The following is a 21,948-nucleotide window of genomic DNA, read 5'->3' as shown; positions in this document are numbered from 1 at the left end:
AGAACCATGTATAGTGATGACATGGAGAACAAGCTTTTATCCTCTGGTCCTATTGTTGTTTTCCATTCATCACCATGAACCATCTCAGGCAGCTGGGAGGTCCTCCCTGATACTATCCCTTACCATATGGAAACATTGTTTTACTGAAGCATTGGAGGGAGAGAGGGAGAGAGTGAGAGCAGAGTGTGTGATAGTTAAAGCTTTGTAGAAGAGTGGGTTGTTCATTCAGGCGGTTGATCAGTCAGTCAGTGAGAGAGAGAGAGAGACACACACAGAGAGAGAGACAGTATGGCTGGATATGATGCCACTGTGACCAACTTGTCTTGTGTTTCCAGGTCACAGGTCACTTCACAGAGGACTTCCTCCTGAATGCAGCCATTTCTCGACTCATGGGACTCACCAACACACTCTCTGTGAGTGGACACTGTGTGTGTGTGTGTGTGTGTGTGTGTGTGTGTGTGTGTGTGTGTGTGTGTGTGTGTGCGTTCGATCTGACCTCTGACATCTTTCTCTGTCCCTCTCAGAACGTGTCGCCTCGCGTGCTGCTGCACAGTGTGGAGTTTGAGGAAGCTCTGGCCACTCTGTGTGTGATGACCGCTCCCATGGCCCCACACCTGGCCTCCGAACTGTGGGCAGGTGGGCTTCACACACACATTGAGGGAGGGAATGAATGAATAAATAAATAATGTTACAATAATATTAATGATATTAGTTTTCATCAAAAGATTAATGTGTCACATGATGTGTTGTCATGTGAGTGTTGCTATGATGATCCCATCCCAGAGTGGGAAAACGAATAGTCTACTACACTCCTAGTGAGACAGAGACCGACTGGAGAGGAGATGAGAGGACTGTCTGGAATGATGATGTGGGTTTGGAAAGAACCCAACAGGAAGTTACCTCACGGTGTCATGTTGATGGTGCCTCTTATCTAACACACAAAACGCTCTGCAACGCCCTGGTGATGTCATCACAGTCCAATGAGATCATTTGTTTGTGTGTGGTGTACCCATGTGGATACTTCAAGAATCTGAGTTGATGAACCAAAATTGACATGAAAAGCTATGCAGAGTCAAGGTCTAGGAGTTCAGTACACAATAGTTTCACACAAATCTCCTCCAGAATGTGATTGTGACTAAATATCCCCTGACCCAAACTGAGAATCTCCAGCCCTATCACATGAACAATGTAACTGATGCTGAGTCAGGACAAAGGTTGACCATGTGACCTGATGGTATAAAAATGGCCAGAAGAGGAAGTGTGCCCCCGCACTGTCCAGTAGAACATCCCCCTATTGTCAAACACACAGAAACAAGCCCTCTACTGAGTGGCTGGAAATAGGGGCTGGGAGTAGGACTGGTGATCTGGGGCTGGGAGGACTGGGGGGCTGGGAGTAGGGGCTAGGGGACTGGGTGCTGGAAGGACTGGGGGCTAGGAGTAGGGGCTAGTAGACTGGGGGCCGGGAATAGGGGCTAGTGGACTGGGGGCTGGGAGTAGGTGCTAGTGGACTAGGGGCTTGGAGTAGGGGCTAGGGGGCTAGGAGGACTGGGGGGCTGGGAGTAGGGGCTAGTAGACTAGGGGCTGGGAGGACTGGGGGGCTGGGAGTAGGGGCTAGTGGACTGGGGGCTGGGAGTAGGTGCTAGGGGGCTGGGTGTAGGGGCTAGGGGGTTGGGAGGACTGGGGCCTGGGAGGAGTGGGGGGCTGGGACCGGGAGTAGGGGCAGGGAGGAGTGAGGCTTTTTGGGAACAGGCAGGAAAAGGCAACATCCTCCAGCTGATAGCCACTGTCAGGGAATCTGAGAGATGAGCATGGACAGGATAAACTGTGTGTGTGTGGTTCTCGCTCGCTCGCTTTCTCTCTCTTTATCTCTCCCTCATAGACAGAAAGGACTAGAGTAAGTTAATATCCTTCCTGGAAGCCCCCTGTGGGTCACCCCCACATTAGCATCAGGAGGCGGTGGGTGGACAAACAGAAGGACTGTTGTTAATCCTCGATCTGTGCTGAGCTCTTGACAGCTTTCCTGTAATGCTCCATAGAGTTTTCAAAAGTGTGAATGTCACCCATCACATGAGGAATGACAATAGAGATTGCAGTGGTGAAGTGTAGTGGCTGATGCTGACGCTTGGATCGTCTAGGCTGGGTGTCTGTAAAGTACTATAAAGGGCTATATAAATCAATTGTGATTGGTTGATTTCTAGTTTGTGACTTGTTGTCTTCTCCTCCATTCAGGGCTGAGCCAGGTGAGGAACCCCCTGAGCCCTCTCCTCTCCCGCGGAGGAGACGTGCTGCAGCAGCCCTGGCCTACCCCAGACCCCCAGTACCTGGAGACCCCTGATACCCTGGAGCTGGCTGTACGGGTGAGGCTGTCACACACACACACTACCTCCCGGTACTCTACACCTTAGAGACTGCTGCCCTATGTACAGTGCATAGTCATTGAACACTGGTCACTTTAATAATGTTCATATAATGTTTATTGTTCTGAAATCATTTATTTTGATCGCTGACAAATTAAGCTAATTGATTACATACTGTATTCTCCACATAGCTCATCCTATATATCTGCTGCTGTACATACCTTCCTACTTATACATTGTATATTGTTCAAACTATCTATACACACCACGTATTTATATTCCGGACTCTGACATTGCTTGTTGTGTTATTGCTCCTTTCTTCTTTTTGGAGGGTTTGTGTGTTAGTGTTGTACTGTTAGACACTTACTGCACTGCTGGAGCTAGAAACACAAGCATTTCACTGCACCTGCTTTAACATCTGCTGATCTGATTTGACACACATACCTCTCACACACTCACTGCCCTGTCACTCACACACATGCCCATAAACATGCCAAGGCACACATGCCCCTACAGAAAATTATACAGACTGAAAGAAAATTACACTCCCACACACACACAGGCATACTCTTGTATTTCTCAAAATTGCACTCACACTCCCTTGAACCAAAACAGCCGTAGCCCCATTCATGCACTCACTCTCTTTACACAGAACCTATGATTATATGGCTTGAGAGGGAAAGTGTGTACGCGTGTGTGCGTTCGTTAGCTCGTGTGTGCACGCAGCCAAGGGTGCCTAGGCATTCAGCAGGCAGTCCAGCTGTGGTGGGCGGGGTCACAGTCAGCTGCTCAAATATCAATATCTCTGAGAGATCCCTGCTGGGGGGAATCAGAGTCCACACACACACACACCTCCAAACATTGACTACGATAATGGATCATAGCCAGCTAAAGACTTCGCTCATCTGAAGTAGATGTATTCCTCCTCTCGTGGCCTGTCCTATGAGGGACCTGTAATCCTTTCAACCATACATTAAGGAAACACATTAACTCATATTAAGGAAACACAACCGTTTGCCTTTCCACGGTACACGATCATCCCCCACACACAGACACAGTAACACACACACACACATAAACCATTTCTCCCATTGACCCTTTGGCACCTGTATGATGTATGATGATGATGCTGGTGTTGGTTGGGCTCTGGTCTGAGGCCTTGATGTGTGTTTCCACAGCCTAGCGGTGCTAACCTCACTCTCACTGGGACTCTAATGACAGACTGAGTCCTGGGTTAGTCCCACAGAGCAGGCCAACACACACACGCACATGCACACACACACACACACACACGTGCACACATGCACTAACTAATATGAGCGTATCTTAACACACACAAATAGATACCGTACATACACACACACACACACACACACACACACACACACACACACACACATAATACACAAACTCATAATTGGGAGAAAGCTTAGACTTGACCCACAGACACACACACTGATACACAAACATACAAAGACTGGAAATGAGGAATAAAGGTTCCTACTTCTCAGCTGTAGAGGATCTGACTGCCCAGCCCATTTTCACCACAAGCTGGCTGTTTTTAGACAGCTCAGTTTACACACACAGTTTACTGAAAGGAGCGGAGGAATGGCATATGCATGTTCTGTAGCCCCTGATGTAATTAGATCGCTTTTGGATGCAGCCACAGCCTCCACTGAGAGTTGTCTCAGTCAGTGTACATTATGTAATATGTCTGGACCTAAGTTTGCTGTCACTCAATGCTAACTAGCAATGTAGAGTATTTTAGCCATGGGATGGAGGTCAAAGTATTCAGGTTTTTACTCTTAACCTTTTGGGTTTTCTTCTCTCCTCCTCCCTTCCATTTCTCAATTTCTCCTCCATCTCTCCCTTTCTCCTTTCGTCTCAGATCAACAACAAGGTGTGTGGGACAGTGTTGGTGCCTCGACAGGTGGCCCAGAATACGGAGCAGGTACGGGCTCTGGTTCTGGGGAGCGAGCTGGGACAGCGTCTCCTAGGAGACAGGACCATCAAGAAGGCCATTCTGTCCCCTAGGACCGCCCTCATCAACTTCCTCATAGAGGAGTGACCACTCAGTCCTGGATGCTGATTGGACTGTCATGTCAATCAGAAAACCGCAGCCACTCACAGACTTGAAGGCGGGGACATCAGATGTATGGAAGGATGAAATACTATTTATTTGAACATGAAAACAATAACTAGTATGAACAGACATTTTTATAAAATAAATCTTTATGATGTGAATAAAATGATAATATTTTACATTTGATCTGATCTTGTGTGAAATGTATAAAGCTGAAGAGGAACGTGTGGTGTATGTGCTCACACTGTGTAGGCTATAGAACCTACAGAACATAGTGTTGAAACTAGCATCATTAAAAATGCTGATGAGTGAAATGGGACATCCGTCTGCCAGTTGTGATACCAAGAGTCATACACTGAGACTGGAAGTGTGTTTAGACTGGATGACATGTGTATCACTTACCCCTTGTCACCATGGTGACACCAGACCCTACTCCAGTGCAGAGGTTGTTTTGCAATCTGAAGTCACCATGTCAACATACTGTCATGTATGGTTACGAGGTGACATGGCTCCAGTGTGTCAGCTATTCAACCTGTGAGTGAGGGTTAAGCCACATGGAGTCCACTGATAAATACTGAGATTAGGTCCCACTCATGTTGGCCTCTCCATCAGTGGCTTCCAGTTCCAACAGAAGTGCTGATGAACATTCCAGAACCAGGACCTGCGGCCTCAGTGGGAGCACAATCACATTCCATTCAGAATACCAATTCCATAACCACAGAGAACATTTTACATTTAAGTCATTTAGCAGATGCTCTTATCCAGAGCGACTTACAGTTAGTGAGTGCATACATTTATTTTTTATACTGGCCCCCCGTGGGAATCAAACCCACAACCCTGGCATTGCAAACGCCATGCTCTACCAACTGAGCTACATCCCTGCCGGCCATTCCCTCCCCTATTCTGGACGATGCTTGGCCAATTGTGCACCGCCCCATGGGTCTCCCGGTCGCGGCCGGCTACGACAGAGCCTGGATTCGAACCAGGATCTCTAGTGGCACAGCTAGCACTGCGATGCAGTGCCTTAGACCACTGCGCCACTCGGGAGATAGAACTCCATGTATGTTGTAGAGACAGACTGCAGCAGCAGCAGGGACAGGACAGATAAGCAGGATTCAGGACAGTGTGAGTCAGCCAGTCCAGAGAACAGACTGAAAGGTGTTGAAGTCCAGTCTGTAACTCGCTACGAGAACATAGAGGAATTTGACTGGTGTCTGGAATCACAGCTGGTATTCTGGTCTGACTGATGATGTCATCAGTGTATTGGCCAATGGACACAGGTTGGGGCTGGGTTGGATTGATGAGGTCATAGGAATGGGACAGCGGTACTTGAAGTGAAGGGGACACGAGATATTTGAATCCAGTCACCCCTTACCACAGCCCATTCATTGCCGGTCATTAACATCATCTATCAGTGAGCCACCTCATGGCTTGTAAATGGGACTCTCCTTCATAACATGTATAACTCCTCTTCCCTTCCCTGTTATTTATACCCCAGTGACAGCACAGTGTCCTCTGTCTAATATCTACTGGCTAGACCCATTACTGGTTCTAAGTGAGTCACTCAGATCATGTTGCTGGCAGGCAGGATGTTTTATTCAATTAAAAGGGTCCACCACCAAATGGACACCTCCCTTCACCAGGATTAGACATGCATTCTGAGTAATCAGGAAGTGGTCATTTGATTACCGCACTCTATGTGATGTGCCAGTCTCAAGATCAGTCTGTCAGTGCCCATCTCTTGATCCATCCTGACCTTCTATGGTCCTTTCATATGAATTGTATAGCCTTATGTCTGTTTTGCTGTTACTCTTTTTGTGACTTTGGCTCCTAGTGTGTGAATGTTCAAGGTGACATTGTATGTATGTAATTGATATACAGACCTTATAATGTATGGCCTGAAACTCTGGGTCAGCTCGGAGAAGGAGAAGCCTGTCTGTCATTCTATTATGATGTTGTTGTGTTAGATTTGACACGGTCGGACAGTGTGAAATGTGATCAGGTGGAACATTTAAATTACAGGGAATAAGAGAGGGGATATAGGGGAAGGGGGGAGATGGTTGCTTTTAAAGAATAACAGAGGCTGAGCGGTGTACTAAAGGAAGCCTTTCTGCCTCAGTGAGCCCCTGACCTTTGACCCAGACCCCCTGGACATTCCATCGTGTATCACTGACCATCAGGTGGACAGGAAATTACTCACAGGAGAGACAGAATAACAGGAAGTTAGTAAAATGTCCAGGAATTAGGGGAGGAGCTAAGGACCAATGGCCTTTTAGAAAACAATAAGCAGGTGTTATCCTAATGTTACAGTAATGTAGTCTGGCTGATGCGAGGGAGAGCTGTGACACACTGGTCTGGACAGGACAGGAGCCTGTTGTTAGTGCAGTTTTTGCACAAAAGGTGGCTTGAGCTTTGATTGGTTCTCTCAAACCTGGTGGGTTGAAACCTCTCGTTGTTTGGATTTGAAAATCCAACAGTTGTATTGGAAGGGGGGCGGCGCTCGTGGGCTGTGTGTAGCTGCCCATGTGGGTGTTTGAGTGAGAAACAAGTTGAGCTAATCAGTAAAAAAGCACAGCCCCCTTCATTATTGACGCATCTTGCCTACAACATCATGGAGCCTTTCCAGACTGAAGTGAAGAAGACTTTGAGTTAGGTGTCAGCCAGACTAGCAGTAATGAGCAGTTATAAGCAGTTATGACCTCTTGTTGAAAATGACTCAAGCTGAACTGAGTACTTGATTTATTTTTAAGCTGACATACACTTTAGCTGTTTTATGAGAAGGAGCAAACATGTTTTATTCTCGTGGTGTTGCAAGTGAAATAACAGAACCCAACCTGGCAAGTACTCTCTTTACTGGGTGCTGTCATCAGAGAGAAAGAAATGGAGAGAAAGTAAAGAGAGAGAGCAGTGGCGATTCTAGCATGTAAATCTTGGTGGGGCAAAGAAAAAAAAAAAAGTGGGATGCATGCCAGCAAACCCACTACACAACACAACACTAAACAATACATTAACTGCACTATAACGGTGACAAACAGTGCCCACAAACTGTTAGGGCCTACATAAAGCTGTCCCAACAGCAGAGTCCCAATAGCAGTCCCAACACCTTACCACTGCTACACCTGGCTATCAGCGGAGTCTTGTCTGGCAGTGAAACAGTTCATTCAGCCTCATTTACTGCCTTTAAAAAAAAACATACTGACAATTGAGATGTACAAACTATGGCATAAGGGGACGACAAGCATATAAAAGGCAATCCGTAATTTCGATTAAGACATTAATGAGCGAGCTAGGACGGACGTAGTGAATATAGCTATTTGTTCAGCACTTTTGAAATGTACAGCGACAGAATTCAGAACATGGGCCGTTCTTACAGTATTCTCCCTGTACACCAAGTCAGAACCGTAGGATAAATAAAGGGGGCATATAAGCAGACAATGAAAGCTCTTACAATATTCGATAATTACATTTCTCTCAAATAGGTTATAGGCTACATGTGCACCACCAAGTCAGAACAGTAGGCAAAATTAAGAGGGGAAAATAGACCAAATTATTAGGGTGAGGCACATGGGCTACTAACAGCTTACTACACAACAAACACTTAGTATTACTTTCTTAGCTACAGTATACATATCTCCCTGGCATATTACATCATTTATGCAGCAGCATACAATACATTTTTGGACTCATCTTGTTGTGCTGTGCTCACTTGAACAGGAAGGTGGTGCGGCGGTCCTTCATGGGCAAATTTTGTCATCAAACTTTGTCATCAAAGTCTGGCATTCTCTGGATTTATGGTGCTTTCAAGACAACTGGGAACTCTGGAAAAAAACAAGGTTGAATCATGATGACATCAGTGATCTTCAGGTCGTAGCTCTAGGAAGAGGCCAGAGTTCCGGATTTACAATTCCGAGTTGGATGACCGTTCAAAACGTATTATCCCAGTCGGTGCTCGTTTTTCCCGAGTTCCCAGTTGTCTTGAACTCACTGAAGTCAGATTTCGCAGTTCCGAGTTAACAGTTGTTTTGCGCGCGGCACAAATCATTCTTCATTGACAGCATTGCCAATGTTGAATGTTTATCATTTTAAGCTTGGAAAAGAGACCCTTAATCCCAGACTTGGGACCACACAGCCACTCCACTGAATAGCAGGCTAGTGATTGCTTTGCAATGCTTGCAGTTAGCCACTGATTCCTTCCAAACCACTCATTGTTGAATTTGCGATTTCCAACTTGTTGTGTAATGTTTATGTCCAATGGCCGATGAGCACCGATACGTTTTATCGATAATTTCTCTTCATTATTTCTCTATATATGACAAGCATTAAAAAGGATTTGCCAGTAGATTGTCCACTTGATTCATGATGATGACTGCTAGCTAAGATTTTGAAAGTATGATGTTGACATGATCAGTCCAATCAAAGCTACTGTAGATATAACGTGATTTGACGTCATTTTATCTGTGCCCAATGACCTCGAGCCTTCTTGGATGGGCACTTCTAATGTAACTCTATGGCAGCACCCAAGGGGCTTGAATTTTCGAGCTCTACCCTTAGACTTGGCTGAAGTAGTGTCCCCATGAGTGACAGAACACTGAGCCAATCACGGCGCAACTTGAGAACATTACCAACACCTACGCTCCGTATTTTCCGCTGGCTGCCCCACCACCACCACAGAAAGCACTGAGCTGCCTTACTCAATAAATAAAAAAAGAGACCATGTTTGTATGTGGCTTTATTAACTCAATTATTTTTTGTATTTTTTTTTACATTGTTTGCAAACTGATATGTGACACGTATTAATGCAAAAATAACATGCAAAACAGGCAAGCTAAAAATGTGGGCCTCTGCCCCACCTGCCCTGAATGACCCGTCACCACTGAGAGAGGGAAGGAGACAAAGAGACATTATGGCTACTGTACTCTCCTTCAGTCCTATCAGTGTTTCTCTTTTGGCACATGTGGTGTGTTTTGTTTCACACTGCTGAGGCATGACTCAGGGCTGTGTGGGAGATATGAGGGCGATGGTTGTGAATCGTTATCAGCCACCTGATTCCCTCCCCTTCTCTCACACAGTGTTGTTATTGCTCCTTCAACGTTACATTCTCTCTCTGGATCCACAGGTGTTCTAGCATGAATCACACTGAATATCACACAATTGTAGTGAAATGGACACACTTGCTAGCCAACTTCAGCAGTTTTCTCATGGTGTTTTGAGCTCCCTGCCCACTGCCTTCGTGCAGGAGAGCGACACTAAGCAGGTTTCCATTGACCCAGGTTTATTCGACAAAAGCATTGTCCAAAAAAATTACTCTTTGCGACATCTGTCATGGAAACGGCAGATATAGAAATGTTCTAAAGATCGACAACATTTTTATAGGTGTGGATTTATTTTGTCTAACTTATTTTATTTTTTATTTTTATTTTTTACAAATTATGATGGAATTTTTTTTATGGAATTTTTTTAATAAATGATGATTGCGGAATACTTCTGAAGGTACGCGGGGCACGTGATGTCCTCACGTAGCCTAACTATAAACTCCAGTCCACATTTCATTCTAAATGCCTAGCCTACTGCTTGCTAAATACTTTGCTTTGCAGGACAAGGATTGTCCTGACTTTCAAGACTGCCTGAATTGCTTCGCTTTGCTTTTCTGGTTGGCTGGGAAGTTTCACCATCCAATTATTTCAGATCTACAGGAGTGCACGTTTCACAATGGCACGGACCATGGCGATACGTGGGCACATGAGAAATTAGAATATGGCAAATATAGTCACATATTGCATTCTATCCATGCTGGCTTTCGCGGGCTACCTAGACATGAAACAGGTGTCAGGACATATGGGCTGTTGCGAATTTATTAATCCGCAATTTGCCTAAATGGGAAATGGAAACACTTCAACCACTACATTTTATTCGACAATATAGGTTTTTGCTAGATTTTTTTTATTTTTTAGGTATGACGTCATTACGTCCAGCCGTTTTATCGACACAAGATATTTAAATAAGAAAGCACCCTAGCAGGCAATTGTTGCATCTATTTTCTATGCAAACTTTCTAAATGTCGACAAAAAATCATGGGACAATTAAATGGAAACATAGCTAGTGTCTCAGAGGAAGGCTTGTGACAGTCAATAGTGATAAAAAAATACAGGTATTACTTTATGCTCACATAAATACATTTCATTGGCCAGTTATCATACAGTGTATTGACACAGTTCACACCCAAATTCCCCTGAACACACATTTAATTGTGTCAGCAATAGCCCCGGAGACATTTGACACCTTCATAAACGCAGCTGTTTCCATGGCTACTGTAAGTAATTAAATAGGCAACAATATTCCTCTGTGACTCAACTACCAGATGAAGACCACAACAGGCCCTCTCCAAAGACTTACAGAAGGCCTACATTAACATAGTCTTTGATGGGTTTGAAAGTTTCCCCCTGCCCTGAGCTTGACTTGGTGGAAACTAAAGGGTGGAGTATGTGTGAGCAAGGGTGGAGTATGAGGGCTAATCACACAAGCATTCTCCATTTCACTAGGCTGTTCACAGCCTGCTTAATTGTCGAAGGAGATAAAACATACTAGCCTGGTACAACCAGACTGATCTTACAAGCTTTATATGTAAGCTCACAAAATCAGTGTGGTTGTACAAGGCTAAAAATACACAGGAGCTGGCTAATTTTCTCAGAGACTGAACTAAATCTGATAATTTGGTCATTCCATTATATATTATCTATGCCTCCATTGCACAATGAGGTTTGTCTGTTATATTTAATTGTTTTGGGGATAAAGCTAAAGCATTGGTATGTCTGGTAAAGGACCACATTAAGCCACAGTTATTCTGTTGTTTACCTCTCCATAGCAACACATCACTTTGAGGAGGTTGGCTCAAGTTCTTTTACATTCCAATGTAATGTTTTTAACTGTACATTGGTATTTCATATTCTTTAAATGTACATACATTATGAAAAAAAGCTCTCAGTTCTATTGCTAATTTCACCTTTTCCAAATGAAAACCTAACAGCGATGTTGTTGCCAGTGGCGCTTATTCATGGGAGCCAGGGGAAGCCAGGCTTCCCCAAAACATTGACCAAGAAAAAAAACATAATAAATAATTGATCTTTCATCTCTCTGTGTTTCATAATTTTCCTTAAATTTGCAAGAGGCTGAATGTATCTAACCGGAGAAAGCATCCGAGCGAGCGAAACAGTCCCCCTCTATCTGATGCTGTCTGGTCAAAAAGAGTATGACATTGTTGCCACCCGTAGCATTGAATGAAAGGGAAGCCAGCGAGCATTTGGCCTCCCTTGATAAAAAAGTATAAAATGATAGCCAATCAGAGTTGAGCTAAACTGAGTGAGCTCAACTGTGAATGGTCCTGGCACACCAAAAAAAAGTTTCAAGGGAAGCCAGTTTGGATTTGGCTTCTCACCAATCACATCACATCGAGAGCAAAATGTAATTGACAGAAAAAACTTGAATTGTTGCATCTCGTTGTGTTGTTGTCCTCCGATGGCTAGCTAGCTACTATAGATGAAATTGTCCCTTTCCTAAATTAGCCATGGATGGAGATAGGGATTTGGACTTGAGGTTTAACTTATTTATCCGTACTGGCCAATGATTATAACGGTGATTCTGATTCAACCTTAAATTCATACATTGTACCCCTGGCCTGAGAGGATGGAAGTTGAATATGTAGCTAGATGTAGTAGGCTAATGTTAGCTAGCTGGCTCATCATTCTCCATGAAATGAAGTTAGGCTAGCGAGCAAGCAATTTAGCCAGGTAGCCAAGGACAACAAAAACTAAAACTGTGTACTGTATAACAGAGTCATAGACCGTTTTGTCAACATGAAAGAGAGGAGGATGGCATTGGCGTTTCTCTACAAGTAGGGTGAGACAACATGTTTTTTCTACTTGCAAGAATGCACGCACACACACACACACACACACACACACACACACACACACACACACACACACACACACACACACACACACACACACAAAGAAATCAGAACCATGGACAGCCAAATCATATATAGCTTACAATGATTGGACTAAATTGTTTTTGGTATCTTTTACATGTCACTGTATTAGACTAAGCATAGGTGATTTGATGATGTTGAAATGTTGAAATGGTGCTGGAATAATGGCGGCAGCTCCTGTTTTCTTTGGGACTTGCGGTAACTCTCCGTGGTTCTAAATCAATAGTTGTTTAGTAGTCCGAAAATGTTGGAAACATGGATTTGCTTGACCATGGTGTAGGTCAGGGCTGCCCAACCCTCTTCCTGGAGATCTACCGTCCTGTGGGTTTTCAGTCCAACCCTAATTTAACACACCTGATTGTACTTATTAGCTGCTCAACAAGACCTTAACTAGCTGAATCAGATATGCTAAATTAGGGTTGGACTGAAAACCTACAGGACAGTAGACCTCCAGGAAGAGGGTTGTGCAGCCATGCTGTAGGTCATGTAACTGTTTGTTACACGCAATATGCTTTGTGGACTTCACCGGACAGAGGTTGCTCTCCAGTTAGGTGATGAAACAAATGTGTTGTTGAATTTATTCTGCCATTGTGTCTTCTTATTGTCTCGGCCTTAGGCGTATATATCACGGTGTCAAGGCATATGAACTAACAGGTTATAGAGCAAACAACCAATTATCACAACACATAGGTTTTAATATTGCTTTTTCTTCTGGCTTGGCTTCCCCAGTGATTTTACCCACACACCGCTACTGGTTGTTGCCAGAAACTACCATTTGCTGGGAAGGGAGAGCTCTGCCTTAATAAATATCCATATTCTAATTGTTAGAGCTCATTAATCCGAGTAGTAAAACCACATGATTTTCTCCAACAAGATTTCCATCACAATCTTAATTAGCTCAAAGTAGTGCCTGCCTGTTGTTGGTGGGTATTTGCGTGAGAATGTTATAAACAAGTGTACTAAGCTCCTTTTTGAGGATGGCTGTTTGTGGTGTCCGTTTCCTTAATGTGCAGATGGTTACTGACTGTGCCTTATAAACATTCTGTTTATAGCCAGCCACCAGTCTATAGGGCCTCTCACAGTCTCCATGCTTCTATGTATACAGCTCGGCTCCACAGACAAGTCCCCACCAAGGACACAGAAAAATACAGATGTGTCCCAACTTGTCAGTTTGAGAAAGACCCCCCCCCCCCACCCCCCCCCCCCTTTTCCACACACAGTTAGTACAACAGTACTTACCAGCCACAAAGCACCACTGTGCATTTCTTATGGGAATCCATTGATAGGCCAGGTTATAGCTCAGGTTCATACAGTCTATGATCTTAGCACGACCCCTGCCCTCCCTCTCCTCCCCCATTTTTTTTATAGGGAACAAAAAAAGACTGCAAATCCCACTTTGTAGCCCTCCGTGATTCCTTAGTAATTACACTGTTGATTCATAATTAACTTTAATTCAGTTTGTCCAGCACCAACAAGGTAGCCAAATAGATTGTGGGCATAAAGTAAGTATATCAATAAACAATGTGTGATAAAAAGAACATAGCCTAAAGGTAAATGTTTGTTATGCTATGTGCCTTGAGTTATCTGGGGGTCCATATATCATGACTTAAAATCTACCCCAGAATGAAGTGAACACTGCGCCTTTAAAAGCAAACAGCGCTACCCAGTCCCACGGTCGACTCCACACTATCCATTCTCGGATCAAGAGGTTTGCTTTCGTTCAGTATGTTTTGCCTACGCACTTGTAATAACCGTTTAATTATAGTCGAACTAAGTTAGCGTTATGAGAGGACCACACTGGAATTTGTTCAGCAACTTGCGGGAAAAGTTTGGAACTCATGCACTCGCTACAAAGTTGCAAACAACGTTTTTGAATGGAGGCTTCCGCGCTGAGAGCCATAGTGAGGTTCGGAAAGAAGGCGCAGGCTGGGGTCGTAGGCTGTCTGATCTGACTTTATAACCAGACAGCATCCTGTTGTGAGCAGAGTCAACTGGCCCACCGAGGAGAGGACGGAGCTTCTTCTCGCTATTATTCGGATCTTTATCCATTCTGGAGTAGGCCTAGGCATAATTGCTTCCGCGGGATAGCTGACACATTACGGGAGAAACTGTACTTCTACTTCGGTTCGGGATCTCCACGTCAGAATACCCCGTGACAGAGTTCTCTCTCCGCTGCCTGGACTGGACAGTAAACTCTGCGGTAATCTTTTACTTTGGGAGTGACGAGGGTTTAGATTTTAATCCTTTAGTTTCAGTTGTTTACTGTGTTTAACGTTGTTTTAATTGGCTAGCCTACGTTTTTTTTCTTTTTGACACATCGCTTTTTTTGTGAAAGTTGTGGCTTGAACCTTGAATCAGATCATAGTTTATACACATTTTGTAATTCACTTCAACATGGATAAATACGACGATTTGGATCTTGAGGCAAGTAAGTTTTTAGAAGACCTCAATATGTATGAGGCATCTAGAGACGGGTTGTTCCGAATGAAGAGGGATGCAGGGAACAACTCCGACTTTGAAGAAACCAGGAGAGTTTTTGCCTCCAAAATGACAAAAATCCACATACAGAAACAGCAAGAGGAAATTGCCAAAAACAATTTGGCAGTGAGAATGAACGGGGGTCACAACAAAGCGACAGACAGCACGTTTTACACCAAAGACAGGCCGCCTATCAATAGCTACAGACAGGCAGGAGAAGCTGCTGCCAAGCCTCCCATACTCTCTGGCCCTATGCCAGGCACCGTCAGTGGCGCGAGTCAGTACGCGCCCTGTGAAGCTCTGAAACACCATTCACCCAGTCAACAGGCATATGGCTACGGAAACAATTACGATAACAAGGAGCGTTTTGAGCAGCATTCTTACCACCACGCCTCGAGTCCCACCAGCCCTGGGAACGCACACACACATGGCTCTGGTCACCCTGCCAGTCCCTCGGGCACTTGGGCCTCCTACTCCTCCAGGGGTGGCCAGGCCTCCCCAGGATCCTCCAGCCCTGTTGGATCTTCAGGCCTTATGTGCAGCCCATCTCAGCAGCCCCAACACCACTCACCATCTCCCTCCTTCTCCGACAGCCTACCATCTCCAAGCCCCACTAGACTGCACCAGAGCAAGGCTGCCACCCCGCTAGTGCGGCAGAGTCCCCCCACGGTGGCTGATGCTGGGGCTGCAGCAAACTGGATGCGGAGCTTGGGGAACCCAGACCTGATAGCACCGCTCCCTCTGAGTGCCTTCACTGGCGGAGCTGACCTGTACCAGCAGCTGTCTCCCCAACCTGCCCATGTTACACCGCCAACAGGCCCTTACTCTGCAGCACACTCCATGGCCCCAAGACCAACCGCCAACCAGGGAAATCTATGCCAGAATGGGCTCTCTCAGAGTCCTGTGGCTGTCCCATCCCCAGCCCCACCTGAGGCAGCCCAGCCCAAAGCCACCGCTGGGGCTTACCTTCCTGCCTCTGCCTCTCCCTCTGGAACCAGTGTCTCTAGAAGCTTTGGCCAGGGTCAAGGTGTAGGCCAGGCCCAGGGCAGGCAAGTGGCCATGGGGGTGGATGTGCCCTCTGGCCTAGACAGCCAGCTGTCCTCTGGTGGTGAGGCCTGCCAGCTCCGGCCCCAGTCCCAGTATGAAGCCTCCAGCCCCCCCAGAGCTCTCAAACTGCCCTGCCAGACTCTCCATGTCCAACCGGAGCAGGGGCCGTCTGCCGCTGAGATCAAATTAGAAGCCCTGACCAAGCGTCTGGAGAAGGAAATGGACGCCCAGCCAAAGGCAGACTACTTCGGTAAGTTTAGTTTGACATTTTGATCGACCAGATCTCTCTTTATTTATTTCTCTATGTGGGTCACTGAGTGCGAAAATGGCCCGCTGTTCAAAACTTTTCACCACGTTAATTTAACCTTGTCTTTGTGTATGTTTGTGTGTGTTGGTTCACTCATGCCAGATCAAGTGGCATAGTTGTGAGGGCGTCCTAGCGGTCATTCTGTCTTTGTGTATGTTTCTGATCATCATGGCTGATACTGTTGTTCAGTGTTGAACTCTACAGACAGACAGATAGACAGCGTTTAGCCAGAGTCCTCGCTTCTGTTCTCTTCTCCATCTTTTAGTCTAGAATGAATAATTGTCTAATTTGTTTCTTCTCGCTCTCCTTAAATCCTCCCGTCTGTGTATGTCACCTGCCTGCCTGCCCGCCTACCTCTCAGTAATAATGAACAAACGTTTTAATAGTTCCGGTTGTCTTCTCCTCTCCCTCTCCTTGGCTGTTTGACTCAGTCTTTCCAAATAACATCATCACATTGCAGAGCACAGACCTGGGCTTGCACATTCTTGCTCTAAACCGCCATGTGCACGCACACACACACACACAGGCATGCACACACACACCTTTTGTACGCAGCCACAGTCTGGGGAATACAGACAATGTCAACTGAATAACAACTCCTGTTAGTGTTTTTTCATGTAGCCTGTTGCTGCCCTGGGATACATGACATCAGTCTCTAGTATAGTTTAGTTTAAGTACAGATGAATATATAACTGGTTACGAGTAAATTTACACTTTCCTCTCTATTAATGCAGAAATAACTATTAAATACAACATTTGTGCCCAATGTGTGCAACAGGAGACGTGGAAGTGAAAGAGCACATGTTTGGTGGGGCTGATCTACAGATGAGACAACCATAGAGGAAGAAAGGAAGAGAAAAATAGAAAAGGAGAGAGTGAAGGAGAAAGAGGTAGGGCAGGAGGAGGAATTTAACTGGTCAGCAGAAACAGATTCGTAAAGGGCCCAAGAGCATTGCTTTCTGTTCCTTTTATTAAGCTAGTGCCACGCAGCACCCAGTTTGCGCGCTCTCTGGAAATTGTTATGTGGAGGTAAGGGGGGGAAATAAGTTCTTGGCTGTCTTTCCCCCAGCTATACTGCTGTACTGTTATACTGTACCAGACCTGTACTCTGTGTGCTGCAGATAGACCAGTTGACAAGGTGTTTATTACCCTGCTCTGAGAGCCCAGTGCCAGTCTAGTTCAGTTACTCACACTGACACGGTACCCATGGAAAATATGTCCTATAGGTAGGGCCAGGAGTTTTTCCTCCTCACCAGATGACCCTTTCAGGAAAAACTACATACGCTAGTAGTCATAGGTTATGACAAGGTTATAACTCCTTGTCCTAAGTATGTACACTACCATTTATGTACAGTCATTATTAAGACTTGGGTGTGACTGCCAATGTTGATTTGGGAGAAAGTTTAGTTCATATGCATGCTTGGGTTAGGCATGTTGAGGCAAGGCCAGTCGTCAAAATGGGACGTCCAGCCGAGCGAGAGAGAGAGAGGAACAACGAGAGAGAGGAACAGATAGAGAGAAAGGAAGAGTGAGATGGCGTGAGAGGAGAGATCTCTCGTGCACTTGTCGAGCGCTCATAAAGCATCCCTCTGCCGCCTCATAAAAGGAATTTCCTGCAGGAACAAGGAACGTCAGTCAGGATTGTAATTCAAAAACCCCGTCCCAGCCCCCCAGAGTCCACTAATTCAATATATAAGGGAAGATGTTCTGGGGCATGTCACTGTCATGGTGAACACACACACACACACACACACACACACACACACACACACACACACACACACACACACACACACACACACACACACACAGATTCATAAACACACATGTTAACATGTTATAGAGATTACTGTGGGGGGCCGCAGTGGAAGATGGTATAAAGTTTGCGTATGACAATACTGTAATGTTGACACACGCACAGCACACACACCCAGCACACACTCATTTTCTGCGTCATGCTGTCATGCCAGAAAATAGCCTGCGTGACGGACAGGTGCAGTTCCTGGCCTGTTCTACATACTGAACAGAAAGAGAAGCTCCATTCCTGACCTGCTTTTTCCACTGAAAGGAGAGGAGTATTCTCTTAGCCTGAACCATAGGCTTGGCTACTCAAAGAGCAAGCAATGCAGATGCAGAAGCACAGTGGCTAGGAAAAACTCTCTAGAAAGGCAGGAACCTAGGAAGAAACCTAGAGGAACCAGGCTCCGAGGGGTGGCTGTGTCAGGTGAAGATTATAAGAGTACATGGCCGTTAAGACCAGATTGTGTTGAGTTACTCCTCTCTACCAAGCTCTATAGCTATGTTAAGAACCATAATACTATGGGAATGATGACCTATTCCAGGGTTATCAGTTCTATATTTTGTGTCATTTATTAAAGGATTGCCTAATTTGTATGATACAGTATATTATTGACCAATTTGACTATAGAGTATTAAGTACTCTATAGTGGTCCTCTGTAGCTCAGCTGGTAGAGCACGCCGCTTGTAACGCCAAGGTAGTGGGTTCGAACCCCGGGACCACCCATACACAAAAAAAAAAAAATGTATGCACGCATGACTGTAAGTCGCTTTGGATAAAAGCATCTGCTAAATGGCATATTATATTATAAGTATGTAAGCCACATTTACACTGGGGGCATATACCTAGTGATTTAGTAGGTTATTGTAAAAGGGAGATTAGTGTAGCCATCCTAAAGGCTCATATGGTCACCTCCCAAACGATACCCTATTGCATATTTAGTGCACTACCTTTGACCAGGGCCCATATAGTAGTGCACTATATAGTGGATAGGGTGCCATTTGAGATGCATGCCTAGTGAGTTCCAGCCAGCTAGGGCTGGGGTCTCTCATATCATATACACTCTGCTCTGATTGGCAGAGCAATAGCTGGAGGTTCTGGGAAACTGAGTTTGGTGCCAAACGACTGCACCGGGGGAACACAGAGGAATGTCTGGAGGACGGGACGGGGCTGAGGAATATAAAGAGGGGGTGGGGAGCACACTTAGTTTCATAAATGATTAGATTAGCAGAAGGTACTTAGGGTTAATTTATAGAACGTTTTGTCGCTTCTTTGGCCGTGAGAGAGAGAGCGAGAGGGAGGGAGGTAGAGCAGGGAGAGAGGCAGAGCGGAGACCAGATTTATGGGTGGGAGGTCAGAGAGGAAGAGCAAGTGGTGGGACAGGACAGAGGGTGGAGAGGATCCCTGTCCACACACACACACACACACACACACACACACACACACACACACACACACACACACACACATAGATAGTAGAGGTTGAGTGCTTTGTTTTGTGTTGTGATTAAGGATGGCTTTCTCCCATCAGGCTGTCAGTCTGTCTGTGGACTGGACAGTTTACCTTAACTCTTCCCAGGGTTTCTTGGCTTCTGCTTTGGCACTCAATCTGGACCCCTGACAAGTCCTGCAGGAAGCCTTTGTGAATGTGTGTGTATGCATTTCTCTCTATTTCCTCTCTCTCCTCCATCTTTATCTCTCTCTGTGTCTGGGCCTGGGTCCTTGCTTCAGTGTTTGATTGGTTGTATAAGTAAATGTGTGTGTGTTCGTGTAGTGAGAGAATGCTTTTGTGATGTTAGGCTGCTGTTTTGGGTGGGACCAGTGTTGATGTTATTTCATGATGTCCTAGCCTTGGATTCTGCCATACGATACACAGAAAAATGTTTAAAATAATATTACACGACTACTATAATAACTATTACTAAGTGCAATAGTCTTGTTTGGCTTCTAACATGACAAGTCAACTGCCATAATATCAAGTTCCTGTCAGTCAATTGTTATCAGTGATTGTGGAGGTATATGAAGAGGCTTGTTGTGTGCCATTAGGCAGCAGTAGAGGCAGACGTTTTGGGAGTTTTGACAGCTGGGCTGGTGTGTGGGGGTTGAGGTGAGGGGGAGGATGGGGGGTGAAGTTTTGGCTCTGTGTTTTGATTCCCTTCCCCCTTCACCCATACTCTCGCAACCGTTAAAGAAAGAACTCTCTATAAAATCACAGGGGTTTTGGAATATGGGACTTCTGCCGAACACAGTTTTGCTGCTGTTCAATCAGGTAGGAAAATGTTGCTTCTTTAACTAAGAATGTTTGTCCTAAACAGGAAGCAGTTTGTTTGGTTGTTTATGTATCCCTCTTACTTTTCAGTGCATTTTACAGTTTCAATGGAATGTACATTACAAACAACAGCTGTGACTTTAAACTCTGGTCGAAAATCATAAAATTCTCAGTTTTGGAAAACCAAAGTTGAGCTAAACAAATCCAACCCTATTGAGTCCATGCATTAGAACTGTCTGTCTGTGTGTCTGTCTGTGTGTCTGTCTGTCTCTGTCTCTGTCTGTCTAATGATGGATTGAACCTGGAATTCCAGTGATGAGTCCAGATGGTTTGGAGGAGAGGAGAGCGTTGTGCCAGTAACCGAAAGGTCGCTGGTTCTAATCCCTGAGCCGACTAGGTGAAAAATCTGTTGATGTGCCCTTGAGCAAGGCACTTAACCCTAATTGCTCCTGTAAGTCGCTCTGGATAAGAGCGTCTGCTAAATGACTAAAATGTAAATGTAAATGTAGGAGGGGAAGAGGAGAGGAGGGAGGAACACATGATGAGAGGAGTAGGCCCTTAATCTCCTGACATTGTTATATAAGGGGATAGATAGATGTGGCTGTGCTGTAGGCTACAGTGGTTTATTGTCATTTTGAACGGAGGGTTAATTCAATAAGGTGTGTATATAGCTCATTCCTATATTGTGTTATAGTGTGTAAGGTAAAGTCATGACGGGCAGGACAAATGGTTAGAAGAAAGTTACAAGAAGTTACTTAATGTGCTGTAAGACCAGAGGACGCTCTACATTTATTGTAAACTCAGCAAAAAAATAAACGTCCTCTCACTGTCAACTGCGTTTATTTTCAGCAAACTTAACATGTGTAAATATTTGTATGAACATAACAAGATTCAACAACTGAGACATAAACTGAACAAGTTCCACAGACATGTGACTAACAGAATTTGAATAATGTGTCCCTGAACAAAGGGGGTCAAAATCAAAAGTAACAGTCAGTATCTGGTGTGGCCACCAGCTGCATTAAGTACTGCAGTGCATATCCTCCTCATGGACTGCACCAGATTTGCCAGTTCTTGCTGTAAGATGTTACCCCACTTTTCCACCAAGGCACCTGCAAGTTCTGGGACATTTCTGGGGGGAATGGCCCTAGCCCTCACCCTCCGATCCAACAGGTCCCAGACGTGCTCAATGGGATTGAGATCCGGGCTCTTCACTGGCCATGGCAGAACACTGACATTCCTGTCTTGCAGGAAATCACGCACAGAACGAGCAGTATGGCTGGTGGCATTGTCATGCTGGAGGGTCATGTCAGGATGAGCCTGCAAGGGTACCACATGAGGGAGGAGGATGTCTTCCCTGTAACGCACAGCGTTGAGATTGCCTGCAATGACAACAAGCTCAGTCCAATGATGCTGTGACACACCGCCACAGACCCTCTACCTCCAAATCGATCCCGCTCTAGAGTACAGGCCTCGGTGTAACGCTCATTCCTTTGACGATAAACGCGAATCCGACCATCACCCCTGGTGAAACAAAACCACGACTCATCAGTGAAGAGCACTTTTTTCCAGTCCTGTCTGGTCCAGCGACGGTTGGTTTGTGCCCATAGGCGACGTTGTTG

At 45.3% G+C, this 21,948-nt stretch overlaps 2 protein-coding genes across 2 annotated transcripts in view; both read left to right on the top strand.

Moving 5' to 3' along the window:
- Positions 1-4,626, top strand: part of LOC311139800 (putative leucine--tRNA ligase, mitochondrial) — a 36,336-nt gene extending 31,710 nt beyond the window's left edge. Inside the window, exons 18-21 of the mRNA XM_084174756.1 lie at positions 336-413; positions 525-636; positions 2,230-2,357; positions 4,246-4,626. Of these exons, the coding sequence (XP_084030882.1) occupies positions 336-413; positions 525-636; positions 2,230-2,357; positions 4,246-4,425 (498 nt within the window). The 3' untranslated portion in view covers positions 4,426-4,626. The remainder of the gene's footprint in view (positions 1-335; positions 414-524; positions 637-2,229; positions 2,358-4,245) is intronic.
- A 9,520-nt stretch (positions 4,627-14,146) lies between these two features.
- The window catches only part of LOC311139839 (LIM domain-containing protein 1-like), a 36,398-nt gene continuing 28,596 nt past the window's right edge, over positions 14,147-21,948 (top strand). Inside the window, exon 1 of the mRNA XM_084174815.1 lies at positions 14,147-16,202. Within this exon, the coding sequence (XP_084030941.1) occupies positions 14,822-16,202 (1,381 nt within the window). The 5' untranslated portion in view covers positions 14,147-14,821. The remainder of the gene's footprint in view (positions 16,203-21,948) is intronic.

Source organism: Coregonus lavaretus, assembly GCF_964263955.1.
Source record: "Coregonus lavaretus genome assembly, chromosome: 13".
Lineage (NCBI taxonomy): Eukaryota > Metazoa > Chordata > Actinopteri > Salmoniformes > Salmonidae > Coregonus > Coregonus lavaretus.
This window is presented reverse-complemented; position numbering and strand designations above follow the sequence as displayed.